Here is a 24,591-nt window from a genome sequence, read left to right as displayed (position 1 = left end):
TGCTCAGCAACCAAGAAAAAGCATTTCAGAGAGCAAGGGGCTAATTGGATAAATGAATTAATTAGACATTTCCGGAGCCAGTGCCATAAATGACGACAGGCTTGGGTGGCCAGTTTTCTGCTAGTAAAATACCTTCGATCCTTGCCTCTGCTTTGGTCCAGCAAATTTAGGGAGCTGGAAAGAGTGGGAGGCAGGTAACAATGTGTCAGAGATGCTATCTTAGGAGGAGACAGTGATGAAGGAAACCCCAGGCTTGGGGGAGAAGTTGAACTAAATAAGCTTTGAGGTCTCTTTCGACTCTAACATTTGATCAGTTTTGCTCTGCAGGGTAGGGAGCGAGGGAAAGGACTAAATCTCCACTCCAGCAGCCTGAGGATAACTTTTTCCCCACACCATCCTGTGGGGTCTCCTTTTGCTGTGTTTAAAGGAAGCAGGTTCCCGTGAAAGCCGATAGACGGCAGTTGTTGAGGAGTTTGTGTGGGAAATGAGAGCCTTTGCTGGTGGCTGCTTTTTCCCTGCTCTGCTTTGCTTCCTCCCGTTGGCTTGCTTTAATTACAGCAGAACCCCACTGCTTCCTCTAATGATGGAGAGGCCGCTCCTGCGCAGAGCTCACAGCGGAGAGGAGGGCGCAGGCAAGAGGTCCTGCTGGTGGGAAGAGAACAGACCCAGGGCAAGGAGGGAGGGTGGCCAGCAGCTGCCAGAGCCCATCTCTCAGCTCCACTGGCCCCTGCAGTGAGAGGAGAGGGAAGAAAAGTGTTGGGGATGGGGTAGGAGAAAGCAGAAGAGAAAAACAAACTGCAAGTCTCAACACTTGCTCAGATGCATGCATGTATGCTAAATCGCTTCAGTCGTGCCTGATTTTTTGCAACCCTATGGACTGCAGCCCACCAGGCTCCTCTGTCCATGGGATTCTCCCAGCAAGAATACTGGAGTGGGTTGCCATGCCCTCCTCCAGGGGATCTTCCCAACCCAGGGATTGAACCTGCATCTCCTGAGACTCCTGCATTGCAGGTGAAGTCTTTACCATTAAGCCACCAGAGAAGCCCATTTGCTCAGATACCAAAGTGAATTCAGTGAAGATAATCAATTTAAGGGGCTTTCAACTGATGAGTGGATAAAGAAAATGTAGTATTTATATATAACAAAATATTTTTCAGCCTTAAAAAAAAAAGTAAATCCTACCATCTGCAACCTGGAGGACATTTTTTCTAAGTGAAATAAGGCAGGCGCAGAAAGACAAAGACTGTATGCTCTGTCTTATATGTGGAATCTCAAAAAGTCAAACCCACAGAAGCAGAGGGTAGAATGGTCGTTGTTGAGGGCTAGGAGGTGGGACAAATGGGGAGATGTTGGCCAGAATACAAAGTTCAGTTAAGAGTTCTAATGTATAGCATGATGAGGATAGTTAACAAAACTGTAGTGTATAATTGAAATTTGCTAGTAAAATAGATCCCAAATGTCTTCACCACATAAAAAGGGTAACTACATGAAGTGATGGATTTGTTCATTAGCTTGATTGTGGTAATCATTTCACAATGTACATGTGCATCAAAACATTACACTGCATACCTTAAATATGTACAATCTTTACTTGTCAGTTATACCTCCAAAAATCCAGGGGAAAATCAAATAAAATGCAAAGAGCTCAGGAAAATGAAGGGAAGAATAAAGGACTAGTATCAGAAGGTTCTCTCAGAGCAGGAAGAGTGAGGAACATGGAGAGTGCTGGGCAAAGGGGAGGGTAAGAGCCAGGGTTGTTTTCCCAGCATCAATTTCTTTTCTTATTTCTTTTTAATAAACACTGGTCCAGCCCCCAGACCCAGGGGCTCTGGGTCGGGAAGACCCCCTGGAGAAGGAAATGGCAACCCACTCCAGTACTCTTGCCTGGAAAATTCCGTGGACTGAGGAGCCTGGCAGGCTACAGTCCATGGGGTCGCAAAGAGTCGGACACAACTGAGCGACTTCACTTTCTGGGGCATTTGAGATGTCCTCCTGCCCCTGGAAATTTCATCCTCTACTCAAGTGCTAACCCATAGCGTGACCCCGCTTTAAAAACTAAAATTCACAAGAAACAATGGGTCCTATCCATTCACAAAGGATTCAGGATAGACTTGTTAAAAGCAGGACAAATTCTCTCTAAAAGCCTGTTTTTAGAAAACCACTTAAATTTAAAACAAGAAGAGGAGGCTGTAACACAGAGTTCCATAAAACAGAGTTGTGCAGCAGGTGGACATTGTTTCATCCTCAGGGTCACCTGCTGTTCTTTAAAGACACTTATCTCTACCCTCTTACCATTTCCACTCCCTTTGGGAGAAATTTAAATAGGGTTAAATCTGAGATTAAAGAGCAAGAGAAGGCTACTGATAAGTCAGTTCACCCCTCTAGCCATTACAGGATCATTTCCCACTGTGCAGGGCTTTTCTCTGCTGGAGCATTTCACGAGTCCCTCCTCCCTCAACCCTGAGGAAGGGAAGTGGCATCTTTTTTCTCCCCTTAAAACACACATCCTCACTGTGGCGAAAACGGCTCTCAAGAGGTAGACTTACCGGAGGTGAAAATGAAAGTGTTAGTTACTCAGTTGTGTCCTTTTTGTGACCCCATGGATTGTAGTCCGCCAGGCTCTCCTGTCCATGGAATTCTCTAGGCAAGAATCCTGGAGTGGATATCTATTCCCTCCTCCAGGGGATCTTCCTGGCCCAGAGATTGAACCCAGGTCTCCTGCACTCTAGGTGGACTCTTCACCATCCCAGCCACCCAGGAAGCCCCAACCAGGAGACAGACCAAGCTAATCTTCAGGACCTCTTATCACCTAATAATCACCCCCTATTTTCAAGCACACACCTTGTCAAACATTTCAAATTCACCAAATCCCCACATTGGTGTGCAAAATAAGGATTATAATTCAGCTAAATAAAAGAGACAACTAGGTTTCAGAAAAGAAACTGCCCAAAGTCACAGAGCTGGTCAGTGATGAAGCTAAGAATCAAGGTGAGGTCCATCTACCTAAGCATGACTCTGCCACCTAAAGCACCCCAGCTTCTGTCTCCCTGTAAGTCATCTAATTTATTCATTCCATCCTACTGGGAGAAAAAAGCCCGAGACTGTATTAAGAACTTAATCGGAAACAAGAACATTAAGGTGCCAAAAAAGATCAGTGGATTAGGAATCAGATAGATAGACATTAGTATGGGTTCCTCCACTATCTTGGTGAATTTAAACACTCCACATTTTCTCCTAGCTGTATTTTTCATACCTGGAAAAGGGCATGGTTAGATCATTAAGTGTTCTTTCTAGCTTTAAAATATGACCTCTGAATTATTTATATTCTTAGAGAATCCTGGAGAGGACAACGTTAAACCCAAAGGAATGATTCAAATTGTCAAGTTTCTGCCCCCGCAAAAAAAAAAAAGATTGAGCACAGAATCCTTTCTTCTGCCCCCAAAGTCACATCACAAGGATGAGCAACTTTTCTTATGATTTGGCAGCCACAGTACTCCCTCACACATGTCTGGGAGTGTACAGTTTCTAATGCCCTTTCAAACATATGATTTCATTTTGATCCCTGCAACTATTATACAGATGAGAAAATGAGTCTCCATATTGATTGACTTGGACCATTTCATAAAGCTGGTAGAAGATGACATGGAGACTGGCTTTCTGGTTCCAGTTTAGTCACAAGCAAAAGGGATGCTTCTGAGTGTACCCAGTACTTGGATCCAGAGTCCTCTTGCAGCCTAAGCCTGTTCATACAACCACTAAACTATGGCCATCATCATCCCCAATAATCTCTTTTGAGGCCATAATAGACACTAAGTAATAGTTGTTAATAACTAATAAAGGATGCTAATACTGTTTCAACACATACACCTGAAAACCTGCCAACTCCATCTCCAGGCCAGATCAGCTCTGTTTGGAGGCATGTGCACATTAACACCCACATGTACACATGCATGACCTCCCCACAATTTTCTCTCCTTATTTCCACTTCTGAAAAGGCCCACTGAGAAGTATTTTATCCCAGACATGATTCTTTCAGTATCCCTCAGTCCAAAGTGTGAAGAGGCCGGCTGAGGCAGGGGGTCGTCAAGGAGCAACAATGCTTCTCTACTGCCGGCCTATGTTCAGTTACACGGTCGTCATGGTGGTGTTTCATACAATATCATCAGCTCTGCCCCCAACTCCATTTCTTCAAAAATTCATAAATGTGCAAAAAAAGAAAAGAAAAACACTAAACAAAACCAGAAGAGGGAAAAGGCAATCTTGAAATCCATTCGACTGAAGGAGCATATGTTCCTGCAGGCATAGTAGGTATTAATAATTCAACAAAATATTACAGTAATTACTATACTTTGCAAAATCACAACAGTGCACTTTAGTACAACTCCTACCAATCTCCTTGTAACTGCCATTAATAAATAAAACACAATTCCCTGTATTAAATTTGTTGTTTAAAAGCTAAATATTTTATCAGAACTAATATATTTGAAATAATCCATCAAGACCAAGAAAATCCCTGGCCACATTACTCCCCTATTTAAGTGAAACCCCATCTTGACTCTATCAAGAATACAGTGAGTATCAAGGCTGGAAGGCCCTCATGGAAGGACCTGAGGACTGCTCAGCTCACATACTCTGCTGGAATCTGGTCAGGCTGTTGGAAAGAGAGTGAGAAAGGAGAAAGAAAAACAGTGGAAGATGAATTCTTTTGAACCATGAATCTGACCTACTTCATTCAGCTCCAGGAAAAGAAGCCATGAACTATAAAGAGAGGTGAGTGGCAGGAAACCACCAAAAAGACACACAAGTATAGCCTTGAACATGTATGGGGCTCATAATCTTGAAATACAAGTGAGCCTCCCTTTACACTATAGTCATGGTCCCACGTGTTTGCTGCATCCAGTCTATCAAGTTCTTGATTTTATCTGCTGTATCAGCTTTTGCTGCAAAAGTGCTGCAGAACAAATCACTCAAATCTCAATCTTTTTCAAAGAAAAAGTCAATCATTTATTCTCACAACAGTCATTTATTCTCATAAGTATATAGGGCAGCTGGGGCTTGGCTGGGCAGTCTTCCTGCCCATGGCTTGGGCTGGGCTGGGCTGGGCTGATCTAGGCTGGGCTGGGCTAATCTAGGCTGGGCTGGGCTGAAAGTAGCTACAGATGACCTGTCTCCCGTTCTCTACCCAGGACTGGTGGGCCAACCTGGGCATGTTTTTCTCATGGCTACTGCAGAGGTGCAAGACAGCAGGTAGATACACAATGCCTTCTGATAACTAAGCTTAGAACTAGCAGTACTTCTATTGGCCAAAGCAAGTCACAAGGCCAAACTCAAGGTTAGGAGATGAGGAAGAAGGTCCCACCCATAGAGAAAGGGCATTGCAAAAGCCCAATACTAAGAGAGTTAGAGAGCGAGTGAAGAATTAGAGAGAGAAGCCAACAACACAACCAACCACACCTGCTGAACAGTTCTTCAGCTGGTTTCTTTCTCACCACTTACACTGCCACCACCCAAGCCACCATCCTCTTTAGCCATTGCAACACTCTGGTCTCCTTCAATCCAGCCTTTTCTCCCTCCAACCTATCAGTCAGTCAGTCAATTGGTAAGACATGTCCAACTCTTTGCATCCTCATGGACTACATGGGGGGGCCTGCCAGGCCCCTCTGTCCATGTGATCTTCCAAGAAAGAATACTGAAGTGGCTTGCTATTTCCTCCTCCAAGGTATCTTTCCGACCCAGGGATGAATCTGTATCTCCCACCTGTATCTCCTGCACTGGCAGGCAGGCTCTTTACCACTTGAACCACCTGGGAAACCCAACCCACAGGGTGGTCAAATTTAATTATATGACTCTCCTACTCTGAACTTTCCAAAGGCTTACCCCTTTGCTCTTAGGATAAAGAATAAACTCCTTCCACTGAGCCCATATCATCTTTCTTGGTCCAATCCATGCCTGTCTATCTCGATTCATCTCCCACCCGCCCCTAGCCCACAAACCCTCTGCTCCAGTCACTCTGTCCTTCTTTCTGTTCCTTTCAGAAACCTCAGTCCCTCATGCCATAGAAGCTGGGTACCCAAGACACCCTGTCCATTCCTCTTTATCTAACTGATTATGCTCATCTGCTTCTGCCTCTCTGCTCTCTCCCTTGTAAACATCCTTGGTGAACCTCTGACAGTATCATGAACCTCTCCTTCAGAGCTCACCATTATGTACTCAGAGCCCAGCAGCACCTGGCACATAGATGGCACACCACTAATATCTGCTGAATATCAACAACATTTCTTAAAGCTATTTTAATTATTTTTAAATAAAAGATGGCTGCAGATGGTGACTGCAGCCATGAAATTAAAAGACACTTGCTCCTTGGAAGAAAAGTTATGACCAACCTAGACAGAATATTAAAAAGCAGAGACATTACTTTGCCAACAAAAGGCCGTCTAGTCAAGGCTATGGTTTTTCCAGTAGTCATGTATGGAGGTGAGAGTTGGGCTATATAAACAAAGCTGAGCACTGAAGAATTGATGTTTTTGAACAGTGGTGTTGGAGAGGACTCTTGAGAGTCCCTTGGACAGCAAGGAGATCCAACCAATTCATCCTAAAAGAATATTGGCTGATATATATCTGAGTAAATACTACTACTGAATATTCATTGGAAGGACTGATGCTGAAGATGAAACTGCAATATGTTGGCCACCTGATGCGAAGAACTGACTCATCTGAAAAGACTCTGATGCTGGGAAAGATTGAAGGCAGGAGGAAAAGGGGATGACAGAGGATGAGATGGTTGGATGGCATCACTGACTCAACGGACATGAGTCTGAGTAAACTCTGGGAGTTGGTGATAGACAGGGAGGCCTGGTGTGCTGCAGTCCATGGGGTCACAAAGAATCAGACACGACTGAGCAACTGAACTGAAGACTACCTCATCTGGTTGTGCTATATATTAAAGATATTCAGATAGTGTGTCTATGGCAAATTGCTTCAGAGAGTATTTAATTTCCCCACACTACACTGCTGATTTTGTATAAATGTGGTTTTAATGCATGAGGTTCCTTTAAAGGGTTGGACCTCAACAATAGGAACAAAGCCATGATGTCCCATGTTAGACATCCCCTTTCCTCATGCTCATCAGTTCGCTGAGGGGGAAAACACACATCATCCAAAAACAGCAAACAATGCAGAATCAGCAAGTACTCTAAGAACGTCAAAGACCCAGGGGGAATTTTTTTGACCTTACATTTTATGTCCAGATGAGCCGTCAAAGCCATGTGAGATAAAAATAAATTTTAGAGAGATCCACAAAGAAAATAAAAAGTATCACTCAAGCACTGGGTGACTACATAATATCCCATCCAAGGCGGGATCATTTGAGAGTTAAAAGGAACTTGCAATGGCAACCCACTCCAGTACTCTTGCCTGGAAAATCCCAGGGACAGAGGAGCCTGGTAGGCTGCAATCCATGGGGTCGCTAAGAGTTGGACACGACTGAGCGACTTCACTTTCACTTTTCACTTTCACGCATTGGAGAAGGAAATGGCAACCCACTCCAGTGTTCTTGCCTGGAGAACCCCAGGGACAGGGAAGCCTGGTGGGCTGCTGTCTATGGGGTTGCACAGAGTCAGACATGACTGAAGCGACTTAGCAGTAGCAGAAGCAGTAATATTTATGTCAGGACACAGGAACAAGTCAGGACATTCCTCTGCACTTTTTGAGAAAGAACACTTGAAGATCTACCACAGAAAAATGAATGCAATACAAAAGAAAAGAGGAATGGAATTCAAGAAACAGAGGCACCAATCCAGGAGTAGAAATAAATAGAAATATCAAGATGACAACAAGGAGGCAGGCCTAGAAAGAAATCAGTACAAATTAGAATATCCATTAATGACACAATTAAGAAGCTGGACTATCTTAGTACTATGGTGAAAAAATAGATGTTTCTTTTGTCTTCCTATTAGGAACATTCTCATTGAGTGACACAGATTTAGTCATTAGGATTACATCTATTTCTAATCATGCTACTGAACATTTTTGTAGATAATGAAACAATCATAATATTTTAAACATTTTATGAGTTTCTATTTACTGCGGTCTTGATTACATTCAGTGTATTTCCTAAGAATGCTCAAATTTAGCACATATTTTACATGATCTCACATATGTCTTTGCAATATTTGTCTAATATGTGAGTCCCACACACAAGACCATAAACATTTGGGGTATCCAGTCAGCATCATACACTTTTCTGCATATCCTGCATCACTAGGCATATGCTCTCCCAAAGACTTCATATTATCTGAAAGGTATAAAGCAATCAATACAGGTCAAGTCCTAGAACAAATGCTGTTTTTTTTAAAGACATCAAATTATGCTCCTATCTGAGAATTTTATGATATCAGATGTGACTTGAAATAAATTGTACATCGCCTGGAATAAGAATCTCAAGGTTTTTGTTGTTTTTTTTTTAAGCACCATGGTATGCATGCTAATGAAAGTGTTTAATTTGTGCTGGGAGATATGGGAGAAGGCAAAAGAAATGTGTGGTTTCAAATTTGCTGCATAAGGACCTCCAGCTTCTCAAAGAATGAAGGAGAGGTGATGTGAACTAACACCATGAGATCACATTGCCCCCGTTAACAGCGCTTTGAAAAGTACTCTTTTCAAAAGGCTACAGTAGCTCATTATTTAACTGTGACATAAGCAGAGCAAATAGCATCGTCCCCATTTCACACGTAAAGAAATGACTGACCTGATACTACATCTAGCTTGCAGTGATATGGGTCTGCATCAAGAGTTGCATAATACTTTCATTTATAAATAAGAAAACCAGATCCAAGAATAAGCAAGTAACTTAATTAGCATCACACTAAGCAAACAAGTTATTGAATGAATGAATGAATGAAAATATATCTGTTTTGGATAAGACCAAATTTATACATGTTTAAAAAAAGCATCTTCCAATTTTTTTAAATCATAGTTCTAGACTCTTTCCTTACTAATGCACCCATTAAAATTTTTTTTATTCACAGATAAATAAGTCACTACAGCTGGAAGGGTCTTCATTCTCTTACACCTAAAAAACAGGTGGCTTGCAGAAGAGAGTAAATGTAAATCAGAAGGCAGCTACACATCCCAACTCCCAGGCCAGTGTTCTTTCCAGACTCTCAAGATGCCCCACATGAAGGATATTTCAGATGGGGAGATACCAACTGTAAGCTCAGCTGCTTCCTGCCAAAACCTTGACAAAGTCCAAGAAAAAAAGAATCACATCTTATTCCTAGGCCAGAGATCATGCACCAGCAGGTATGGGTCCAAATATGAGGGCGACTAGCCTGGCAGGCTACAGTCCATGAGGTCAGAGTCAGACACAACTGAGCGAATGAACAACAACATATCCTGAAGAACAAGTCCATGACATACAGGTATATGTATGGCTGAGTCCCTTCAGTATTCACCTGAAACTATCACAACATCATTATTTATTAAAAAAAAATAGCAGCAGCAGCAGCAGCCTATGCCCTGGGGTGGGATGGGGCTCCTTAGCTCTGAGAAGTGACAGTGAAAGCTAATTTGGAAGTATGCATCCCCTCCTCAAACCCCCAGCACCATAGTCCTGCCACTCAATATAACCTGGGCTCCTTCCTTGTGGAAGGAGCCAACCCAAAAGGAAGACCCTCTCAGAACCATGATCAGTGCCTCCATCTCCCTCTCAGTACTGAGCCGGTACCATGGTGGGGCCGGATGCAGAACTTTAAAAGGGTAAGGAAGTACTTGAGGATCATCTTAAGTGTCAACCTGACAGCACCATGGGATGTCCAGATATTTGACAAACAATACACTGAAAGTCCATCTAGTCAAGGTTATGGTTTTTTCAGTAGTCAAGTATGGATGTGAGAATGGGACCATAAAAAAGGCTTAGTGTCAAAGAATTGATGCTTTTGAACTGTGGCATTGGAGAAAACTCTTGAGAGTCCCTTGGACTGCGAGATCAAACCAGTCCATCCTAAAGGAAATCAACCCTGAATATTCATGAGAAGAACTGATGCTGAAGCTGAAGCACCAATATGTGGCCACCTGATGCAAAGAGCCAACTCCTTAGAAAAGACCCTGATGCTGGGAAAGACTAAAAGCAGGAGGAGAAGGGGATGACAGAGGATGAGATGGCTGGATGGCATCACCAACTCAATAGACATGAGTTTGAGCAAGCTCCAGGAGATGGTGAAGGACAGGGAAGCGTGGCATGCTGCAGTCCATGGGGTCGCAAAATGTCAGACAGGACTAAGCAATTGAACAAAAACAACAACAAAATATTAATGTGTCTGTGAAGGGGACTCATTTGAAAAGACCCTGATGCTTAGAAAGATTGAATGCGGGAGGAGAAGGGGAAGACAGAGGAGGAGATGGCTGGATGGCATCACCGACTCAATGGACATGAGTTTGAGTAAACTCCAGGAGTTGGTGATGGACAGGGAGGCCTGGCGTGCTGCAGTCCATGGGGTCACAAAGAGTCAGACACGACTGAGCAAGTGAACTGAACTGAAGGAGTTCCTGGAGGAACTTAGCATATGAATTGGTAGACTAAGGAAAGCAGACTGCCCTCCCAGCGTGGGTGGGCTTCATTCAACCCCCTCTAGGCCTGAATAGAACAAAAAGGCTGAGTAAGAAGAGAGTCTTCCTCCTTGTCTATCTTTATGTTGGGACACTGGCCTCCTCCTGACTTCAGACATGGACTCAGATGGGAACTACAGGATCAGCTCTCCTGGATTTCCTGCTGCTAATGCTGGCTGTGGACTCTCAGCTTCCATGACAGAATCAGCCAATTCCTTACAGTAAATCTCTCAGATATATATACAAATATATAAAGAGATTTACTTTGAGAGAGATATATATCCTATTGGTTCTGTTTCACTGAAGACCAGGCTAACACACTCAGAAATAACTAAAGGCATTAGTTCCTTTTCTTCCAGAAACATATTCTGAAACAAAGCCTTGCGTTCAAGTACAGTTGACCCTTGAACAATACAGGTTTTAACAGCGTGGGTTCACTTACACTTGGATTTTTCTCAGTAAATATATACTACAGGATCTGTGTGCTTGGTTGAATCCACAGACATGGAGCTTTGAATACTTGATGGCCAACTGTGAAGTTATACACAGACTTGTAACTGCATGGAGAGCCATGCCCCTAACCCCCACATTATTGAAGGGTCAAATGTAACTTATTTGGGAGGTGATCCAAGGAAATACTGATTGAGCTAGAGACAGCAGAGCGTGATGGGAAGGTAGCCAATGAAACAAGCAAATTACCACCTTAGGCATCTGGCACTTAATCCCAGTGATGGCTTCTGGGAGAAGCGTAGGAAACAAGCTCCAAAGTTACCCCACCCCAAAGGGAAAGGGAGCTGGGGTATTTATCCACTAACTTCCAGTAGTCATTATCAGGTGGCTGCTCCCTACTTCTTGATGGAAATCAACTCCCTGCTTCCAACCTGCGCCCGTATGATCGAAGCTCCAGGCAGCACACAGTCCCTGATGCTGGTGGTCAGAAGTCAGTCCCATTTGCAGACAAATGGCAAGTGCAGAGAGCAGGGTACCAGCAGATCTGCTACAAAAGGACAGACACTCAATCCACCCCATCTCCTGCCTAAGTGATAATGAGAACTAACATCTTTAACCAGTGCAATACCTATCACACTACCCCCTTCACAGTATTACCTATAAGATTCACAACATCCTTACAAGTTCAGGATTATCCCCATTTTACAGCCAGTGAAACCAAGGTTCAGAGACTTACTTGGAATCACTGCTACTTGGGTACCTTCTCATAAGAAGAAAAAAAGAAATCTGAGTTTTGAGAAATCTTCCAGTGAAAAGTTTTCTGTCAAGCATGAATAACACTGCAAGCCACATAGTGATGTAAGCAACCTTTTTGCTTCTAAAGATTCTTTCCCCTACCTGCCACCAGCCTAGAACACAAGCTTCTCTGCATCTCCAGTACCACGGCCTCCAAATCTTAACAAGCTCCCTCCACACGTGTAATCACATTCAGATACGGCAGCTTGAGTGAATGCAAAAAAAAAAAATGTTCAACTCTGTAATTGTTCTCCATTCCCCACTGAGAACAGATTTTAAAAGGAAAAAGTTCATTTCTTATGCAGCAGTGTGATCTTTAACCTGATTCTAACCATCTGGAAGAAAAACTGCCTCCCTCACCATAGATGCCAAAAAGGCTTTGAGAGGACTGAGTCAGATATGTGGGGCCTGAGAACCAGGGAGAGAGAAGTATGATGCCCCCCAGGGGGTAGATCCTGTGCCTGGAGGCAGCAAGATGAAATCAGATTCTTCCCCATTCCCAAGACAGTCATTCTTTACCCAGGTCATTCTGCATATTTAAGAATTTATTTATGTCATTCAGCTCAGTAAGACTGACCACCGTGCACAAGAAAGTGAGCGGCACCAAGTCAGAAAATGCAGAAGAGATGGGGGAACCAAGCCTGAGCATCACTGCTGGATTAATTTATATCTAGAGTTTTAGTTGAGTCATTTATGGATTGAATGGACTGCAGAATGGATGCATTTTACAAAACATCCTTGCCCCTTTTTTTCTGCAGGAAGGGACTGAATGATCAGACTCCCAGGACTCAGCTCCTTGGTTGTTAATCAAATGTTCATCTACGGGTCAAGCCCTCCCACAATGAACTGGCAGGTTACTATGGCTCTACCTCACTCCTCTGAAACAACTCCTCATGCAGTATTTGTTTTATTATTTCATTCTACTTATTTTCACTTATTTCCCAGGGCAACACTCCCTCTAGTGTCTGTGTAGGGATCTCAGGTCCCATTCCTGCTGCACGGGGTGCAGACAAAAAAGGGAATTCAAGCCTGCACCTCGATGGGTGTGGATCACAACAAAATATTCAAGGGTTTGGCCAATATGATAATTCTGGGAAAGAAGCTACAGATATTCTGTAAACAGTTCCAGCCACAGATATTCCCATCTCATGCCAGGCACTGGGCAGAGGCAGGAGACAGAGGAGAAGCAAACCCAGAGCACGAAGGTCCACCCCATGACTTGGATGAAATGAGTCTTTGGCACTCTAGACTCTTTTTGTCTGCCAGTTCCAGTAGCCCTGAGTCCTCTTTTCTTAAAGCTACACGTTTCACTCACTTCCTTCAAGAAGTCTTCCATGATTAGCTGCGAGGTATAATCACGGATGCCCAAGCCAAGAGAAGCTACTCTTCATCTTTCTGGATGCCTTTCTCAAAACTCCACTCAATGAAAGCCCTGAAAAAAGGTTCTACTTGTTAGTTATCTATTAGTGTAATCGTTAAGTTGACCCTACCCATCTGATTCCAATCATTTCTAAGAAAATTCTGGGTATGAGCTTCAAGCAGCCAAGTCCCCAGGCAGTCACACTTCCCCCTCTCTCTCTCTGTCACTGTCTCCTACAGTATGACACAGGAGGCAGATAACACAGACTTGTCTGAGTTAGGACATGAACTATGGCTGGCAGTGGAAACAAATGCCTCACTGAGAACTAGCTTCTAGCCAAGGCTTAGGGATTAGCTTACTGGGAAACTGGGCATCTACCTCCTTTCTCTGCTCCCATGTTTCCTTCTGAAAATGAAGAGAAAGCCCCATCTAATATAAGAATAACAATTAAAACCAATTAAATATCTGGAGGACTAACTACAGGTCAGGGGCTTCTTTTCAACACTTTGCTAAATACAGCATCTTATTTAATTCTTAAAATAGCCCAATGTGAGAGGTACTATTTTATTGCTCCTTTTATGGATTTAAAAAATAGACAAGAGAGGGTGACAACTTGCCTAATGTCACACAGCTATTAAGAGACAGAGGTAGACAGCCCAATTTAAAAATGGGCAGAACTGAACAGACATTTCTTCAAAGAAGACAGACAGATAGTTAATGGGCACATGAAAAGATGCTCAACACCACTAATCATCAGGGAAATGCAAATCAAAACCACAATGAGATAGCACCTCACACCTGTCAGAAGGTCTATCATCAAAAAGAATAGTGGTGGATGTCGGCAATATGTGAAGAAAAGGGACTCCTTTTACACTTTTGGCGGGAATGTAAATTGGTACAGCCACTCTGGAAAACAACATGGAGGTTTCTCAAAAAACTAAAACTAGAACCGTCTTATGACCCAACAATTCCACCTGCAGGCATATATCAAAAACAAAGCAAAAAATGAATTCAAAAAGATAAATGCACTCCAATGTCCATAGCAGCATTATTTACAATTGCTAAGAAGTGGAAGCAACCTAAATGTTCATCAACAGATGAATAGATAAAGAAAATGTGGTGATGGTATGTGTTTGTATGTGTACATACACAATGGAATACTACTCAGCCATAAAAAAAGAAAGAAATTTTGCCATTTGCAGCAACATGGGTGGACGTAGAGGGCATTATACTAAATGAAATAAGTCAGAGAAAGACTAATAGTGTATGATATCACTTATACATAGGATTTTAAAATATATAACAAAAAATAAAAAGATATAACAAACTAGTAACTCTAACAAAAAAAAACCAGACTCATAGATACAGAGAACAAACTAGTGGCTACCAATAAGGAGAGGGAAGTGGGGAGGAGGAGGAGGAGATGGGGTAGGGGAGTAAGAGAGACAAGCTTAGATATAAAATAAGCTATAAGGATATACTATACAACACAGGGAAGATAGCCAATATTTTATAATAACTATAAATGGAAAATAACCTTTAAAAATTGTGAATCACTATATTGTATACCTGTAACTTACATAATACTGTACAGCAACTTTATACTAATTTTTAAAAAGAGTAAGTTAAACTTAACCCAAGAAAGAGAGCAAAACAAAGACAGGATTCAAAGCTAGGCATCTGGCTTCAGAACTCATGCTCCTGTTTCCTATATGGCTGTGTTTCTTGCTCCTAGTTTATTTCTATTCCTAGTATATCCTGAAAAGTATAATCCTGATTGCATTCATGACAAAAACTCTCAAGTATGCATTCACACACGTCACACAGTCATATCCAGGCTAAATAACCTACAACTTAACAGGAGCCTTGATGATCCCATATTAACTATGGTCAGATTTTCCCCTAAGGTTTCTTCCAGCACAGGTCAAGTACCAGGCTCCTGCTTAGCAACAGGCACAGATTTGGTCACCAACAGCCCTGAACGGCTGGCCCTACTTGGCTCCAGATCCACTCACCCCAACCTAGTAGGGATGGTTTCCTCTGCTACCCAGCAAGCAGCTCATGCCAGGAAGCTACTTGTGCAATCCTGAAGTTCTCAGACTCCATTACTTTTTGGAAATTTACTATAGCACATTTATTAGCATACTATAAAGAACAGCATCTCCATAAATAATTAAACCCAAACTACACTGATCAAAACAAATGAGCAAAATGTTCCTGGTGATGCAACCAGACTTGGTTCACTCACTAACTCAAACGACGAGGTGTCTCACAAGAGGTCCCCATTAACAATGGTTAGTAAGATACAGGCTTCCCAGTAAGGAGCTGGTACTTACCGTCTGCAATCACTGCGGTGGGTAGGCAGGGTGGCCACAGGATACAGCCAGGGAGCAAGAGGGAGGAATCTACTCCTCAGTCTCTCCGGCTAGCCCTGTGTGTGTGTACTCATCCTACGTCTCACTCTATCCGACCTGTAAAATGGGCAGCACCCTACCTCACTTGAGTGAAAATAACAGAAAATGGTCTGTAAAAGCAAGAAAGGAGAGAACCAGGAGTGTGCAGAGGACAGCTACAGAAAGAAAGACCAGAAGAGTCCACACTGTAGGATGCCATGTTTCTGTCTGAGCCTCATACCCTTCATCTCTCTGCTGAATGATGTGATGAAGGCTATTCCCAAGAGCACATCCAGTCTTGACATCCTGTTGGTCTAAGGTGCCCACAGCATCTCCCACAATGACCTCCCTCCTCTGAGCTCAGAGCCTGAAACGATCACTTGACAAATAATCACACACCACCCCGTGGCATCTGTCTTGTCATGTGTTATTAAACTTTACAGAAAAGCAGCCTCATACCCAAAGAATATTAGAAGGACCTTTAGGTAAATGCCATCTTATCCTTCTTTGTCTCCCCATCACAGTCCTACCAACCCCACAGTCCCCAGAACCGTGCCACACACCCAGTAAACACTAGACAAATGGTTGAATATCTTATGTGAGTCCATCTGATCTCTCAGGTACATAAGGAAAAAGCCAGGATTGTTGACTCGTGCCTATTTCCCTCCTCTCATTAAGTGGGGTAGAGATGTCTCGACATCTTCTGTTAGAATACATATATAAAATAATAAACCAAGTGTGTAAACTCAGCACTGTTAAGAAACAGTGTCAGCTGTCCACCCCAGTCAGCTAGGGCATTGTCCAGTTCCCGGGTCAGTTCAGCAAGTACGGACTGAGCTATGTGCCAAACACTGGATCACATGTCACAAAGAACACATGAGAAAATCAGAACTCACAGAAGGTGTGGGACATGGGGTGCTGTAGCAAGAATTTTATCCCTCATCCCTCACCTTCGAAACACTCATAAAATAACCAAGTGATAACCTAAATATAATCAAGAGTGTGGTACAGTCTGTAAATTCTATAAACAGAAAAATAAATGCTTCTAGGAAAGGTTCTAAAGAGAATCATGTTTGGATCTTAAACTGAACCATGAGCAATGTGTGTGTCTCCATAGAGGAAGAGGGGTATTCTGAGTGGAGAAGACCTCAAGAGCAAAGGCTTGGAGTAAAGAAGGGGATGGGGACAATGAAGGGGCTGCCTTGGCTAGAGTGAAGGGGTCTATCAGGGAAGAGTCAAATGCAGAGCTGAAGAAGCAGGCCCAGGACATACACAGTGAGGGTCTTTGAATGCCAGGCTAAAGGACTTTAAATTCAAATTCAAGAAGCTAAACGCTCTCAAGCTAGAATGGAGACCTACTGGATGAAATGCTCCTGGATCCAGCAGCTGTCAAGTTATGAACAACCTGAGAAAATTATTGCTATCCCAAGGGACAAGGATTTCCAATTCCTTCGTAGCCTCTGCTCAATGAGACTTGGGACTCACTCAGTCACTGACTTAGTCAAACCCAGTTGAGTTTCTCCACTGCACACAAGACAGAGCTCTCTTGTCTCCACTCTCTACCAATGAAGTCAGAGCAGCATCCAGACCTTTCAGTAACCCACCACCCAGAGGAATAACCAAGGTTAGCTGAAGGCCATCTATCCCACAGTACCAGTGATGCTTACCCAAAGTGGCCCACCAGGCACTGGCATGCTACACTTTCCAACTTCACAAGACCTCTTCCCCCCAGACTTGCTGCACCGTAACCCTCTGACATCTTCTCCTTGTAGGGAAGTGTCTCAAGCCAGCCAGGAGCTTCCCTGGTGGCTCAGATGTTAAAGTCTGCCTGCAACGCAGGAGACCCGGATTCGACCCCTGGGTCGGGAAGATCCCCTGGAGAAGAAAATGGCAACCCACTCCAGTAATCTTGTTTGGAAAATCCCAAGGATGGTGGGTTACAGTCCATGGGTCACAAAGAGTCAGACACGACTGAGCAACTAACACTTCAAGTGAGCCAAGAGGTCAAAGGAAGCAGGAAATCAACAGTTAAATCAAGCCCCCAGACCCTGAAGTACCAGCCTTGGATAAACCCTTCAGACACAACCTCCTATTTCAGCATCCAGCTTTGTCACACCTCTCTGCGCCCTGGAGGATGATTCAGGGCCCACAGAGCACCCAGCTCCAAAGTTCCCCCAGTTACAGGAAAAGATTTACCCAGCCCGAGGAAGAAGCAGTTCTCCCTCCTGCCCCCTGAGCCTTCTTGCCACCATCCCCTCCCCTTAAATCCAACACAATCAGAGAAGCCACTTCCCGAGTGCCTTCTCTGCCAACTACAAAGCGAGTTCCAACTGCTGCATTTCTGCAATCATTAAATCAGGCCTCCCAATTAAGGAGCTTGCAACTTTTGCTCACCTTGGAAATCACTGCAGGATCTGAGAAGCAAATCACGCCCTGTAACCAACCAACTGGGCCATCAGAGAAAAGGCAGAGCAGACAAACAGCCTGTGTGCGGCCTCTCCACTACCCCCCTCCCACCCTCCCACCCCCAGGCTGACAGTGAGTGACTGGGAGCAATTAGTGCTGCTATGTCCCACTGCATTTCCCAGCTCTGTCTCCACTGAGATGGCTTCCCTTGTAATATTAATTAAAAACAGATTCTTTTTGGCAAACCCCTGAAGAATGGCTCCAGTGGCAGGCTTCTTTATTAAGCCTCTGAGAAGACAAAATGCATTAAGATATTGTGACACGGGTACGGTGAGCGGGGACGAGAAGGCTAGACATCCCAGCCAAAAGCTATTTGAAAAATCTGTTTGGGAGCCACAATTAGATGCTCCAGTGAGTGAGACACAATTAATCTGATGAAATCTGTCACTATTTTGCACATTAGGAGTAAATATTTTAGAGCGTTGTCCAGCTGAATTAGTTAAGAGCACGAAACCATGCCTGGGAGCATCTGGGTGTTCCACCTGCTGGTGTGCTCAGGGCAGGATAGGGACCTGGAGTTATCAGCATCTTCCCGTTCCTCTGCACCAAGGTGCAGCGTTGGGCACACAAATTAACGACTATCTGGCAAGGCATCCCAACCAGACACACTGCAGGGGCAGCACGCTGAGTGAGCTGCAGGAAAGGCATGGGGATCAGTCTATGGGAGGAGGCAGCCGTCTCACATCCTGGCACCGTGAACAAACGAGGGATTCCCCCATCAAGGCTTTACAATGCTCAGGGGGCCTGGAAAGTGGGCTGTTGTCTTCACAGCCTCCCTCTCTCCAGAGTCATTTGCCAACTCACTAACCAAGCAGGAAGGCGTATTTCTTCCATCGAAAGAGAAGAGCAAGCTGATGTGATTTTCTGTATCCCTGTAAGCCACAGGGTCTGGACTCCCTCTGGGTGTTTGTGAAACACTTTCTAGCCCATTAATCACCAGAATCCCAGCTGGAGACAACCAAAGAGAAAGGCAAATCGCTCTTCTAGAGTACAGGCTTCAAGCCCAAGCTCACTCTCCTCTTCCCCTGAAATATCTGGCAGGGCAAGAAAGGCCAGAGGGGAACCCAGACTCCATCTCCTCCTGACTCAAGCCTGCTCAGCACTTCCTCTGTTGCCCACCAAGTCATGCCAGCCCCTCCTGGGACCAAAGTGAATATGTGGCTCAAGCCTGGAATGAGACTCTCAGCCCCTGGGCACATGCTGGGCATGTGAAGAAGGGGGTGGAGACCCTTCACTTGCATATCCATCTCCTCATGTGCGTGCATATGAGCTCAGTTGCTTCAGTCTTGTCTGACTCTCTGCAACCCTGTGGACTGTAGCCCACCAGGCTCCTCTGTCCATGGGATTCTCCAGGCAAGGATATTGGAGTGGGTTGCCATGCCCTCCTCCAGGAGATCTTGCCATCCCAAGGACTGAACCCACATCTCCTGCGTCTCCTGCATTGCAGGCAGATTCCTTACCCATTGAGCCACCTAGGAAGCCCCATCTCCTCATGCCTGACCACAAATGGCCAGAGTAGAGTTCAATTTTCAGATATATGGAGTAACTGGAAGCTCTCCTCCAAAAGGAACTCACACGAGGAATGTGGTCCACCAGAGACAGTTGAAGGAGAGCAGCAAGCCCCACAATGTGTTAACCATTAGCATGGTGGCCTTCCTGGAGAAGGACATGGTTAACACTCAAGTCAGAAGGGAAGATGGAACTCTCTTTTCATGCCAAAAGAGCTTGAAACAAGGATCCATGTTCTCTGCCTTGAGGACTTCTCCAACCAATGATAAAGGGACCTTCCAGGAGCATCCTCTCCATCACTCCTTACCCTGACTTTTTTTTTTTTTTTCTAACAGCACCTTCTTTTGCTGACCTCAGGAAAGGAGAAGGGGAGAAAGAAATTGATTGGATTTAAAAAAAGAAAGAAAGAAAGAAAGAAACTGACTGGGTAATGTTGCAGAAACTGGTTTTCTAGCTACTCCCCTCAGGGATTGTTTCCTTAAAGTCTCCCAGAGGTGGGGATGGGTTAAGTTGTTTGCTCATCTTTCTCAGGGCAAAACAGACTGACCCTTGAGGAAGACCTTTCCACTGAAACGGCCTGTGAAGCCTGGTCTGAAGAGGCAGCCCTCTCTGGAGCAGAGAGTAGACACGTGGGGCCCCGCACTCACCTGTGCTGTCACGTCCTTTGCTCAGACAGTAAGTCTTGCCAGGAGCATAACCAATGAACCCCCGAGGGGGCTATTCCTGGACTGCCCAAATCTCATCGCTGTCACCAAGAACTCCAAGGCCAACTGGTCCACTCCTCAGGCCCTTTGGGCCCACCTTTCTAAGCGGAGAGCCGTTTCCCAGGAGGGAATAGGACTAGACTCGCCCCCTCACTTCCTCTGCTGTACAACTGCCTAGAAGATGCTCAGCGAAGGCCACGCACATGGAACTACTATCTGCAGAAAGCATTCTCCAACGTCCCATCTTCGGGGAATTTGTCAACACACAGAAATGATCCTTAAAATAAAAGCAGAGAACTCTTTCGGCAGAGTGAATTTATATCGTCCCTGTGTGGCACGCTAAAAGCAAAGGACATCGCCGCCTCCTCCTCCTCGGGACACATTTGCTTCCACACATCCAGTCCATCTCCTCACGGAGTAACAACACGAACAAAATAATGCACATACACGCGATTACTCATTCTCAAACCAAGAGAAGTTGAGAGTCACAAACCCTGCTGTCAGAGAATTACATGTCGCCCTGTCTCTCTCTCTCTCCACCTCCCCCCGCCACACACACACACAATCCTCCCAGCACCTGCAAGTCCTCGATCACCCATCCCTCGTACACGTTGTCCACCCCCTAAGCCCAGAGCTGTCACTCTGAAGCTGTGGGGAGCCCTCACTGAGATGAAGCCACCACCGCGCAGCTGAGGAGCTGCTCTGCCCAAACGCTTCCAACCCAGGTTGGGCTGCCTGCTTGGTGCTGTGTGTCCGTAAGAACCAGGAAATCTGTGCTCCGTATTGCTGATGAGCCCCTCTCTAAGGACTCCTCGCTTTCCTGTTACTTACTAATCATCCCTGCGACACCCCCCAAGCGCTGTTGAAATAAGGCAAGAATTCCCTAGGGAAATTTTTAATGTCAGTCATGAAGAGAAATACAAAAGGGAGTGGGGGCAGTGCTTTCCCATCGAGTGAGTTCCCCAAAGCAGCAGGTACGGACATCCACCATCCTCCAGATTCTGCCCCGAGCCCCAGTTCTGATCTGATGCTATGAGCCAGAGAGGAGAAAGGGTTTTTGCAGAATTGGCTGAAGTGGGGCCCGAGGAAGGCAGGGGAGTGGGGTAAATGGTCGGAGCCATCCCCCACGGTTCCTGGGCTGGACTGCTCAAGCTGGCGGCCAGCTGGGGGCGGGGTGGGGAGCCCCTCCGGGCACGCGCTGCGGGCTGCAGCAGCTGCCGGGGTAGATTGTATTCTGCGCCCTAAAGCCGGCTGCGGGCGCCCGGAGCCTCTGGAGCCGCCGGAGTGGACTCCAGGGCGCCACCTGTCGGTACAGCAGCTTCCCAGGGTAACCCGGCGGCCGAAAGGCGGGGAGGGGCGCGTAGAAAGCCCCGGGACGCAGCTCGACTCGGCGAGTTTGTGCTCAGCGACTTAAGTGTGCTTCTGCTGCGTGAGAACAAGGGGTGCGGGACGGGTGTTGAATTTCACTTCACACTTTAAACTTTTTTCCCCCTGCCTCTCCTATAGCTTTGCAGGGCAGCTGCCTGGGTCTTGAAGGGGAAAGCTGATGTCAAGAAAGGCCCAGACGGGCCAACTTGACCCAGCCTCCCGTTAAGACTGGGACAAAGTGTGCCTGGGGCCCAGGACAGCATCCTAAGCGGGGCAGGCAGGAGTAGTCCGCATGGCACCATCTCCTGGTTCTTTCCTGTGGTTGGAGGAGAGAGGGGAACCCCGGGGCATTAGCAGGAGTCAGTCAGCCTGTCCAGCAGTTCTTTCCCCCATTCAGTATATTTCCTCGCCCAAGAATTCACGCGCACAGTCACACCTAACAGGACAACTGACTCCCCAAGCCGAGTACCAGAGAAAGTGATCGCTGATCCCGATAAGGCACCTCTTTTCCCCTCTTCCCTCCAGACAGCCCTGATCCTAGGGTCTCCGGTAAACAAATTCACACAGTCTTACAACAAACTCCGCTAACCTGTTGGGGGCGTGGGGAAAGCGGGATGCACCAGACTAAAAGTCGAGGAGCCCCCTGCTCCTGCCTTCACCTCAACCCAGGGCAACTATCTGCCCCTCCTTACCACCCCCCACCATCCCATCCCACCCACCCCGCCCCCCATTTTCCTTTGCTGTCGGGAGACAGTGAGCTCCGCGGCCGGGCGGATACTCACACTACTGTTGTGTCCCGACCAGTGCACCATGGCTTGGTTGTGAGCCGAGTCCCCAGTCAGCGCGAACGAGGTGCTGGGTAACCGGAGCTCTTCGGCCGCTGAACCCCCGGTCCGTGGTGCCTTCACCTCCTCCCGGAGACCCTTGGCCAGAGGGCGGCTTCCTTTGGCACCATCGGCTAAGACAGTAGCCCGGGCATCCCCGTGTTCCAGGGCACTGGGGGGCTGCGCCCGGCGACTCCTCCTCACGCCGCTAGGCTTGCCAGGAGTCGAGATGCCCGGTCCCCACCGCGAGCTTGCTGGAGACAGCCCTCGGGCTTCTCCTTGCTTCTGTCCGCCACTGCCACTGCTGGGCTGGGGTAGCGGCTCTGGTCCCGGCCGGCGCCCCAGTGCGGCGCCGCTCCGTACAGTCGCCAGCTCCTCCGGCCACTGGCTTGCCATTGCCAGCGGTGAGGGACTAGGCAGCGCCGGGGACCGCGAAGCCAGAGCCACTAGGCGCCCAGGACCGCCCGTGGTGTCCCAAGTGATCTCGGCGCCGGCCAGGACCCACGTCGACAGGATCAGGAGCCCGGTCCGGGCGAGCGGCGCCCCGGGCCAGCCTGCAGGGCGCTCGGTGCGCGCCGCCTCCATCCCGCTGCGGCTGCCGCGGCTTGGGCTGGCGAGTGTGTGGCGCCCGCCGAGGTGCGGGTCCGGCACGGGGGTGTGCGCTGCGCGCGCCGGCGAGCGAGCAAAATGAGTGTGTGTCGGGGGAGTGGGGAGGGGGCAGCCGGGAAGGAGGTGGCTCGGCCTGGTGCGCCTTGCTGGTCCTCTCCACTCTTCGCTCCTGGCTCTTGATCGCTGGCTCTCTCCTCCACAGGGTGATTCCAAAACCCAAGAAAAATTAATAAATACCCCGGAGGTGCTTTTTCATTTTCTTAAAACAAGATTCCCCCAAAATCTTCCCCGCCGAGCTGCTCCAGACAATTTGTCAAAAGGAGTATTCAAAGGTAATAAGAAAATCCTCTTTTAAAATATGAAAAGCAACCCCAATCCAGGAGGAGAGGCTGGCGACAGACCCCAATCCAGAGTCTCTCTGAAACCCAGCCTCCAACCTGCTCTTGGCGAAGAGTTGGGAGCCGCTTCTGGCCGCGTTTAGGGGGGGTTACTCTTCGGGCATGCTGTGGGGGCGGGAGATGGCGCGCAGGGAAGGTTGGGGGGGGTGGTCTTGCGGGAGGAGGAGGAGTAAAGTGTTTTCAGCGCCAACTGTTCAGGTTGGGGAGCCTAAGGGGAGCCCGGAGTCTTCTTGCAGAGAGACAGCTTGCGGAAGCCGAGCGCGGGATGGACTGGGGACTCCGCTCCGGGCTCCCCAGCCTATCCTTCCCTCCGCCCCCACTTCCACCCAGTGCCTCCGCCCGGTGAGGGGGCGCGGGGAGTGCGTGCGTGCGCGTGCGTGAGGGGAGGTTAGGGGTGCGCCCGAGGCTGGCAGGCGGGCACCCAGGGTGGGGGCACCTGGCTGAACCAGGGGTGCCTGGGTGTGCGGGGGCGCGCGACTCCGTGCGTGCGCGTTTGCACGCGTATTTGTGCATGTTAGTGTGAGCAATGGAGTGTGGGGCAGGGAGGGGTGCGTTCGGGCTGTGGGCACGTGTGGATCAGGCACGGGCTGTGTTTGCATTTCCTTGAACCTGTGAGTCGTCAGAAAGGCAATATTGAGAGCAAGGCAGGCGGTTCTGGACCGCCCGCTCCTCCAAAGCACCCCGCTCACCCATAGGCCCCCATCGCCTGCGTACGTAAGCTGATTGTTGCTAGAACCTCCGAGAGGGCTGGAGGAGAGAACTAGGAGGCGCTGGCAGCCGGGTCTGGGGGTTGCTAGCTCCTCCCCGATTCGCCAGCTCTCCTTCCCAGGATCCCAGCTGGAGCTGGGGAAACAGTCGTCCAGATCGGTCGCTCCTACCCGGAGGACGAGAGCCCATCTTTCTGCCTGCGATTATGAGATTCCTCCCTCATCTCCCCAGATTCATTACTAAAAGGGCTCAGTTGTTCTCTCAACGTGTCGGGCTGCCAATTAGAGGGTCCCGGCCAGCGCCGCACAGGCCTGGGGATCAGTCCCCACTGTCCCCAGCTGCGGAAGCACAGCCGGCCCGCGTGGAACTCAGCCTGGGCTGGGACTCTTCCACCCGAAGGAA

The 24,591-nt window shown here is 47.0% G+C and overlaps 1 protein-coding gene across 1 annotated transcript in view; it reads right to left on the bottom strand.

The window, feature by feature from the left end:
* Positions 1 to 23,872, bottom strand: part of SORCS3 (sortilin related VPS10 domain containing receptor 3) — a 605,369-nt gene extending 581,497 nt beyond the window's left edge. The window contains exon 1 of the mRNA XM_070470143.1: positions 22,433 to 23,872. Within this exon, the coding sequence (XP_070326244.1) occupies positions 22,433 to 23,059 (627 nt within the window). The 5' untranslated portion in view covers positions 23,060 to 23,872. The remainder of the gene's footprint in view (positions 1 to 22,432) is intronic.
* Between the last annotated feature and the right edge of the window lie 719 nt (positions 23,873 to 24,591).

Source organism: Odocoileus virginianus, chromosome 7, assembly GCF_023699985.2.
Source record: "Odocoileus virginianus isolate 20LAN1187 ecotype Illinois chromosome 7, Ovbor_1.2, whole genome shotgun sequence".
NCBI classification, from domain to species: Eukaryota; Metazoa; Chordata; class Mammalia; order Artiodactyla; family Cervidae; genus Odocoileus; species Odocoileus virginianus.
The sequence above is the reverse complement of the archived record's forward strand: the minus strand, read 5'-3'. Positions and strand labels throughout refer to the sequence as shown.